General features: G+C 32.2%; 1 protein-coding gene across 2 annotated transcripts; it reads left to right on the top strand.

Moving 5' to 3' along the window:
• Positions 1 to 3,276: 3,276 nt before the first annotated feature.
• LOC108910009 (glycine receptor subunit alpha-1) lies at positions 3,277 to 8,831 on the top strand. Of its 2 annotated transcripts, none has more exons than XM_018714496.1 (10): positions 3,277 to 3,551; positions 5,867 to 5,967; positions 6,029 to 6,128; positions 6,596 to 6,750; positions 6,881 to 7,036; positions 7,097 to 7,234; positions 7,292 to 7,521; positions 8,283 to 8,417; positions 8,481 to 8,591; positions 8,635 to 8,831. In XM_018714496.1, the coding sequence occupies exons 1-10, from the start codon at positions 3,505 to 3,507 to the stop codon at positions 8,776 to 8,778; spliced, it is 1,317 nt and encodes a 438-aa protein (XP_018570012.1). In that variant the 5' UTR covers positions 3,277 to 3,504; the 3' UTR covers positions 8,779 to 8,831. The 2 variants fall into 2 exon arrangements, with proteins under 2 accessions (XP_018570012.1, XP_018570013.1); XM_018714497.2 differs by having other exon boundaries at positions 3,279 to 3,551; positions 8,641 to 8,831.
• Positions 8,832 to 9,438: the final 607 nt, after the last annotated feature.

Genomic DNA, 9,438 nt, shown 5'->3' with positions numbered 1-9,438 from the left:
TTTTCATTTAAAAAGTATTAAAATGTAACAATAATGTTCACAAATGAAATAATATTTTTTAAGGTTGTGATTTACTGTTTGTATACCTGATTTTGACATTTACTTGAATTTATAACTTGACAATTATAGACAAAAAAATATTTCCAACATAGAACTATTAAAGGGCCTAATGAACGAAACTAACAAAACCTTGTTTTATAAAAGACTGTTAGGTTGGAAACTTTTGATTGTCCACACTTGTACACTGTACATATCTCCACAATTCAGTACTTGCATTTGAACGCAATATTTTTCTAACTGGTCAAACAAATTGCACATATTATCCTGAAAATCTATCACTGATTGTCTCAGTTACTAATAACAATAATACTATAATACATATTTTAGTCACGCGGAAGTACGTATAGGTCGAAATATTTCGTAATTGTTGGATATGCAAGGAAATGTCAGGTAGGTATACCCAATATAGTAACAACCACTAAATATAATCTTATATAGTTAATATTTTCTCAGCCACTTCTCAGCTAATATCCTGTTCAAACACTAATTATCTATTATTAATTAGTTAATAACCTCGTCTGCTGTATTTCCTTATACGTTTTTTATAAGCAAAAATTTTAATCTCATTTGGTTACTACTACAATTAAATCGATTTTCGAAAAGTTAATAATAGTGGATATACAGGGTGTTCCTTAAGTAGGGGTCAAAACTCCAGAGGCGTATTCTGTGGCCAAAAATAAGGGTTTTTTGTTATATAAATGTGAGGTCTTAGGACGGACATTGTCCAGCTACAGCGTGTCAAAAATTTAAACAAAATCAGTTTTTAATTTTTTATTTCTAAACCGCTTGAAATAATTTAATCAAATTCGATGTGCATATTTAGACCGACAGTAGGTATGAAACAAAAAATTGCCAGCTTTAGGAACTTACCAGTGGCGGAGGTGTGGGTATCATCGATCATTATTTGCCAATAAAAAATATATCACTCTGTATAATATTACAAATAAAATAGGTCATATCAAAGATAGGTCAAAATCATATGCGCCATTGTATTATCTCTTACAAAAAAGTGTAAAGAAACAAAAAGATAATACAATGGCGCGTATGATCACCTATTTTATTTGTAATATTAAAGGAGGTGATATATTTTTTTTGGGAAATAATGATCGATGATACTCACACCTCCGCCACTGGTAAGTTTCTAAAGCTGGTAATTTTTTGTTTCATATCTACTGTCATACTAAATATGCATACCGAATTTAGTTAAATTATCTCCATGTTGTAGACTGTAAAATCAGATGGAAGATTGGAAGTGTGATCACGGAAACATTTTAATCTTTAGCCGGTAAAATCCCGGTTCTCAGCCTTACTTTGCTAGCCGCTTGGCATTGACATTAGTTATTGGAATGTAAATGTTGTTATTATTTACATTCCTTCAGTTGAAGCGTTTGATTACAAGTAAATAAATAAGTACCTCCTGATTTAACGTTTTCTATAAATGTTGCACAGATATTTTAAGAAGTAAAAAACAATAATGTGCTTTTATTTCATCTAACCTTGTTTCTACTTATAATAACATTGTTACTAATTTATACTACCAATAATGTGGTTTGGTTTTCTAATTACTTATTATAGAACGAGAGGATGTCATTTACAAATTTAGAAAAAAGTTCATAGGCGTCCTTAAATATTAAGTTTGAACACGCTTACATTGAAAAAATATAGGGTTTCAGTTTCTTTTAAGCAAATAGTGTTATTATTGTGTTTAAACAAACATTTAGAAACATAAAACTTAAGCAAGTACACAACAAATATTTTATTAAGAACTTACTTTCTTCAGAAACTTTTTTAACTAAATCTACACGCAGATGTCTTACAAATAGAACGAATGAGGAAAATTCAGTTCTTTTATACCCTCACCCTCTTCTGTATCCCAACAGGACATTAATTGAAAGAAACGAAGACGTCCTAAGTGCATGTAGTGATTTTATTAGATTTTGTTCAATACAAAATGCTTTCAATAATCCTTCACATATATTTTTTGTGGCATATATTAGAAAAGGCTTTAATAACATGGAACATAAACGTATATAAACAGATTTAGTTTCATTTCATGAGATACAAAAACAGCTTAAGACATATTTTCCAATTTTTTTCTGAATCTGTCAAAATCTAATAAAACCATAAGTTGTTACATTTAAATTATACTTCCATTAAAGAAAATACTGTTATTTTTTAAGTTGGTCCATGTTGCCCCTTTGTTAAGATCGAATTGTAACTCCATGGGCGCCGTTAACAAGAAATATGAGGGGGGCAAATTTAAAATATCATAATACTCAACTCAACTATCTATCAATTCTTGAGGTCTAAGGTATGTGAGTCGGTGACACACAAATCAGGGCCTGACACACAAATCAGGGCCTGATTCGAGACACCACACATATACAGGGTCGGAAAGTCCCCATGGTTCATCGGCCGTTACGTAAGAGCGATAAAGAAAGTCATATAAATCCGTGCGATAGAGAAAGATGGCTATAATGAAGGCGTCTAATAGTCACCGCCCATTTCGCCCTTCCACAAATAAGATCCACTTCTTATTACATAAAGAAATGATACACGATATATTTTAATTGAGAATTTTGTAATACATAAAATAACATTGGTCCATTTGTTGTTATTAACTGATTAAACAGCGAGGGAAATCGACATATAAGTTTTGCTAAGATAATCTATATTATAATAGGAACTCTTCTTTTAAAGCAGATATTTTTTTAGGGCAATACTACTTCTACTTATGGCTAATTATATTTCCCTGAGTATAAAAAAATTGAGACTATATTCTAGTTTCTAGATTGTAATAGATACGCCTTTTTCCTCTAATAACTGAACCCCTTTACCTCCCTTAAACGACGCCCATGTGTATCACCCATTCTTTGAACTAAAAAACATTATAGAAATGAACTGAGAACAGAGCCTCTATAATAATAAAAAAAGTAAGATTTTTTGGGGTTGATTTAAGAACACATTTTCGGGACGGCTCCTCGTTCCCCCTCGACTGCGGCACTGAGTGGTGATATTTGCAAAAATGAATCCAAGCGACCACCGTTGAAATGCATGAGCCCTGTTAATTATGGCTTTGCGTCGCTCTCAATTATTTAATTGTCGTTGAAACGGAAGCGCGGTTTCAAAAACGCTTAATTCCTCTGTACACAAGCTCGCAAGACAAATAATTAGAACATGATGGTCGTCTTCCGTATTAGATCGGCGTTTGAGTCACCCATCATTTTCTCCACGCTCGTTAAAAAACTGCGAAATGTTCAATAACTTCGCTTCTATTTCGCTATTGTGACGCTGTGTTTGGTATATTTGTCAAGATATGTCGTCCGGTTTACTTTAAAAATTAGTGAAGATCCAGTAATCGACTGCAAATTAATGTGGCGTCTAAATCTAGAAGTCAAGTCGATATTCGATCTGTAGGTATAATTCAGAGCATTGAATAACAATATGATATCTCAGCTGCCTCTAAGATGCTTTGTTACTTTTGGAATATTGTAAGTATCTAATATTATATATTACTACTACTGTTAATACTTAATATAAAAATAATTATTTTCTTCAAACAATCAATAAATATGTTTAAAATATTTCACTTGAGGGGGCACAAAATTCAGGAAAATCTCTGCAATTTCAAATCTAGAAAGTTTAAACAACACTAATAGTGATAAACAACCAGGAAACTTAACTTAGTATTTATATTGCCAAAAGGTGACGATTTGATACTGAAAAATATTGAAAATTATAGTTTATATGGAATTTCAAAGTAAACATACATTTACAGGGGCGGAACTTCAAAATTTAGCTCTCCCAGCAAAATTCAAATCGGTCCCCTCCCAACTTTCAGTTCAATGGTTTGATTTTTTTATGGAAATCGAAAAAATGATTGTAGAAAATTTATATTTTGCTAGAGACAGCAGGAGGCATAGTCTCTTGCTGTACTTACAATTAGTTAAAATCGCATTTCTAGGGAAAGATCATTGGCGTAGAAATTTTGCGAGTTTCATGGCTATGACCATCACACAGCCACACAAAAAAATCGTTTTTCGGGCCCAGACCATGTTTATTATACGATTTTTGGTCGCTGAATCCGATTCCGTCCATTTAACCCCATCAGCTCAGGGTTTTTCATTACCTCAAAAAAAAAAAACGATATTATGAAAAATTAAACCATATAATTTTAAGACTCAAGCATAAGCTCCCATAAACATTCAACCCAATGATATTCCAACTTAATAAGAGTACTTGGGTTTTAAAGGAATGAGGATTCACATAGCTAAGAAGCTATGTGATGTTTTGCAATAATGCAGATTGCCTATTATGTATTCCCTTGGATATGGGGTTATGGGGTTTGGGCTCATGGGCTTATTAGGTTAGGATATCATTGGGCTAAATATTTATGGAATTTGGTTAATTGGATTTAACGTTGGAAGCTTGAGTCTTAGGGTTATTATGGTTTAATAATTGTTCAAAATATCGTTTTTTTTTTGAGATTATGAAAAATCCTGAGCTGATAGGATTAAGTGGACCTCGGATTCGGATTCAGCGACCCAAAAAACGTCGACTTTTTTGTGTGGCTGTGTAATTTTTTTGACATTTTCTTTAATACATTTTACTTAAAATCGCATTTCTAATCTAAAAGAGTCGTTTTAGAGTTATGTTAAAATGAAATTAAAGTGATAAATGTAAATTATTACCTACTTGTCGCGCCAAATAACGCAAAACTGACAGTGTTTAAATTGCTGCTACAAAAACTGCCAAGATTATTGAGGAACATAAAAATCAAATTCTGATTTTCTACACCCTGTATCTTTTAAACTGTCAATATTTATTTTCAGGTATATTGGTCCCAATTGTGATATCTTAGTATCTAAAATCTCTAAAAAGCTCCGAAATTTACCATTCTTAACAAATTCCGTATATAAAAAAATACAGTTTTCTGAAACTATGCAAATATCTTACGTCGGGTTTTGAAATTTTTTTTGTTCAAATTCTCTCTTTAACCTTGAAAAATGTTTACTTTACATTGAACATTAAATTACTAGTATCAAGTGGAGTTAGGAGGGGCTTCAGGCTTCAGGCCCCCTAATAGCTTGCCCCCTATCATTCCAGCACTGCTCCCTTTTGCTGCATGATAGTTCCGCCACTGAACATTTAATATCAAGAATAAGGAAAATTAAATATACCTAATCCTCACATAAGTTCAGTCTCTACGTATATTTTATTGTAATGAAATAATGTGTCATTTGTTTTACAGAGAAAGAGAACAAATATAGATTTAAAAATATCTTGTCAGTCCATTTTTTGTTCGTTATTCCATCTTTGGCTTCTCCGATCTCGATCTCAGTTGCCCTTGGAAATAGCCAGGTGGTATCACCATAACATGAAAGTCATCAGCTATATTTTGTCTTTGTAGAAAACACTTTTGTAGAAATAAAATTTTGAAATTCTTTTTTTTTCAAAATACAGAAAAAAAAATTTGTAAGCCAGTAGTGCCAGTGTCTAGTTATGTAGAAGGTAATATTTTATGGATTTCTTTCTGATATTGAATTTTGACGTCAATAGTGACCAAATAAAACCTATTAAAGATTTTAATTCTCATAAATATATCCCTTCTAACTATTATTATGTACCTACTGCATATAGTTTTTTTAAATACGGGGAATTTTTAATTTCAAGCAGTGGCGTAACATATGGGTGGTAAACGCGTGCTATAAATATAATATTCTTGTTATAAATCGAAGTAGTGGCCATTATTTAATTCTGTAACTTTTCAATTCGACATAACAGTACTAAGCTCGATTTTTTTTAGAAATTCTGTCGTCTTAGGCAGCCACGCTCTCGTCCCCAAACCAAGGAACCCGGATTCGCACAACAAAACGAAAAACATTATCCCTGAGCATTATATAAAGGGTGGGTATAATCTTTATTTAATTTTGAGAGAACTAAACCCACAGGTACATCTTAATTGCAGAGATAAGACCACCAACAATGAGGGGCAAGCCTATAGAGGTAGATTTCAGTATGAGGGTGATGGACATAAATTCTATTAATGTCGAAGATATGGACTTCAGGTATAAGAATTATTACATTATTAATATAAATATATAACTATTTATAAATTCATTCCAAATTGTTTTCTTTTAATTGGTAAATATGATTAAAGTAGTGTTCAATAATGCCCTTAGTCATATACAAGGTGTTTTTTACTATGGCCCCTTTGCATATTCCTACGATGAAAACAGTTGCATGCACTCACGGCGTGATCATAAAAATAGGCAGTGACGCATTTAGGAAAGTTAAAACAAATACTTGATATAAAAAAATTATAAAATGGCTGTAGGTAAGATATAACCTACAAAGTATATGTCATATTTTAAATGTCATTGATATTCAATGCCTACTGGCACAAATCTATGTACCGAGTGGCATAAAATGACCTAATGACCTGTAAGTGCTATGAAAGCATGATTTGTTTCATGCTGGGCGAAAAGGAAATAAAAGCATGTGGGAAGATTCACTTATACTTATACTTTTTTAGGATGGATATGTTTATTAGGCAGGAATGGCAAGATGCAAGAATAAAAATACCAGAGGAAATGTTTGAATATGGAGACGAATCCATAACTCTACCAACTAATTTTTTCGAAAATCTCTGGCAACCTGATTTATATTTTCTAAATTCCAAAGTAATAGGTAAAAGAAGAAATCAGTAAATAATTATTTCTAAAATTCTCTTAAATCGAAATTATTAATAATTGAAACTAATTAAATTAAAGTATCAAGATACTTTGGCGATACATTAATAAAACTAATATTTTTTTAGAGATTGCAACTCTGACCCACAAGTTTTCTTCTGTAACTCTATTTAGGAATAAAACAATTCGTTATGTAGCTAGAATGCATGCTATAGTTGCTTGTCAGATGGAGTTCCAGCACTATCCGATGGACACGCAAGTCTGCCCCATTACTGTCGAAAGCTGTAAGTTACTAAAAGAAAGTAATCGATATAATATTCAGTAAATGACAAATTTTCTTTCAGTTTCGTACAACAACAACAAAATGTTATTAAATTGGGCTGGATCCGGGGTAACATTAAGTCCCGAATTAAAATTGCTGCAGTATAACATTTTACCGCTTCAACTAATGAAAACTCATGCCTACACAGGCGAAAAGAACGGTAATACAATTTTAATTTTATCACACACTTTCCAAGTAATTTCTTCTTAATTTTCAGGAAACTTCTCCAGATTGATGGTTTATTTTCGGTTCGAGAGACAAATTGGTCACCACTTAATCCAAACCTTTGCACCATCGACCTTAGTTGTCATGCTATCGTGGTTCAGTTTTTGGTTGGACCTGGACTCGATACCCGCTAGAACCACACTTCTAGTGACTTGCCTACTTACATTGGTTACCATGTTTACAGGTTTAAGATCTGACATTCCCGCAGTGGCATACATCAAAGTAATTATTAAATAGTTTCATTAAGCTTTTAGGTTTTGAAAACAGTGTTGCAATATTCCTTCGACAATATTCTACACCTGATTCTCTGACCAAAAAAACGTCCTTATGATCAAAACCTGAAGACCTTTTGTCCGTTTTGCACATCCACTTGATGGTAAATTGCAGATTAAATCGGACTTGAAACCATATTATTACAGCTTTGCTTAAAAGCTGGCCAACAAATCACATAAAAAATTTTACACAAGCTATATGTTACATTTTCATGGAAAGAAGCTATATTTTCTCAAACTAACAGACAATATTTTAAATGTAGGTGAGATATACATAACCTACAAAGTATATATTATGTGTCATTGCTACTCGATGCCTACTTCTACAAAGTGTTAATTTGAACCTACTGGCCAAATGACCTACTAATCTAGAGTTCATAGTTTCACAAAAAGATGTCACTCTGGAGAGTATTTCAAACAGTAAATCGCACATTCCGTTGGCTTAAAAAAAAATCGTTGTACTAAGTTCAAATAGATTATCTTAAAAACACATAAAATAAGCCAATCTAATAAAGAATGATAAAATTTCATCACCTTGAATCTCAAAAATTAAGTGTTTCCATTCATTTTAACTTTTTTTGCTTATTTTTGGACAGAGAATTATCTGTAGAACTTTGTCTGTGCAATATTACACCATGTGTACAAATATTTGATATGCTTTACAATACTTTTAAATTTCACCATAGTTTTCTTACGCAATATAAATTTTAGGCACTAGATCTGTGGATGGCGGGTTGTATGGTTTCTGTGTTCGCATCTCTAGGGGAATTTGTCATAGTTAAAGTGCTTCAAGGAAAATACGATGTCTTGAAGCTTCGGGAAAAGGAGGAAGCAAAATTGTACCAGGTAAAAGATAATAAAAAAAAATAATATATAGAGCAAGTTTTAATATTTTCTTTCTTTTTTTAGGAATCTGCGATCGCCCAGTGGACAAATCCTCCACCTTCACCGAAATACTTGCATCATTTCCGATATAAAAATTTGGCAAACGATAGATGTATTAAACTATACTGGAAAACGGTAAGTGTTTTTAATTTTGTTTACAACTTTGCTAGTTTTTTAGTTTCAGGATAAAGGGAAGGAGAAAATTATGTGGAAGGAAGTCGATCGGTTATCGAGGATAATATTCCCTTCTTTATTTTTCATATTCTGCCTGATGTACTGGTCAATACTATCATTTGCTCGTTATCCCAATCTCGTGTCGTGATGTAGCTTATAATTTGTTAACTATCAGAAAATGTATTAAATACACAGGTTTAATGTTTATTTTCTTTGCCCTATTCTCACTGAAGAAAATAGCGAGTGTTTCAGAGTTGAACTGACAAAAGCCTACGGGAGATTCCGCTCAGCAAATTATCGTTTCCGAGAGACAGTGTTAATTTTTTTTAAATTGAGTTTAAAAACATGCTTTAGCCGATTTGAATAAAATTTATACGGTTTATTAAAACAATTATCACACATCTACTGAACCAATTAGATAATAGATTAGCTGAACGGCGCCAACCACAATGCCTAATTGTTAATTTTATTTTTTCAGAATTAAATAAAGACATTTATTATTATTATTATTTGATCCAAAATTTTCAGGGGCATACTCAGCAAGCAAGTTTTTTTTTTGTAAAGGAATTCAGATAAACCCACTAAAAATAGTACATTCATGTCTCTCGACTCTTTTTAGTGTCTCGCTTCGTTTTTAAGAACCTACAAAAAAACGACTTGCTTGCTCTAATCTAATTGATCCAGTTGATGTACGATAATTGTTTTAATAATCTGTAAAAATTTCATTCAAATCGGCCAAAGCGTTTTTTGAAAAATTCAATTTTTTTTAAATTAACACCCTGTATCTTGGAAACGAAGCACTTGCAGA

Source organism: Anoplophora glabripennis, unplaced genomic scaffold (genome assembly GCF_000390285.2).
Source record: "Anoplophora glabripennis isolate ALB-LARVAE unplaced genomic scaffold, Agla_2.0 scaffold407, whole genome shotgun sequence".
Classification (NCBI taxonomy): Eukaryota; Metazoa; Arthropoda; class Insecta; order Coleoptera; family Cerambycidae; genus Anoplophora; species Anoplophora glabripennis.
Note: the sequence above shows the minus strand (reverse complement) of the source record. Positions and strands in the feature narration are given on the sequence as shown.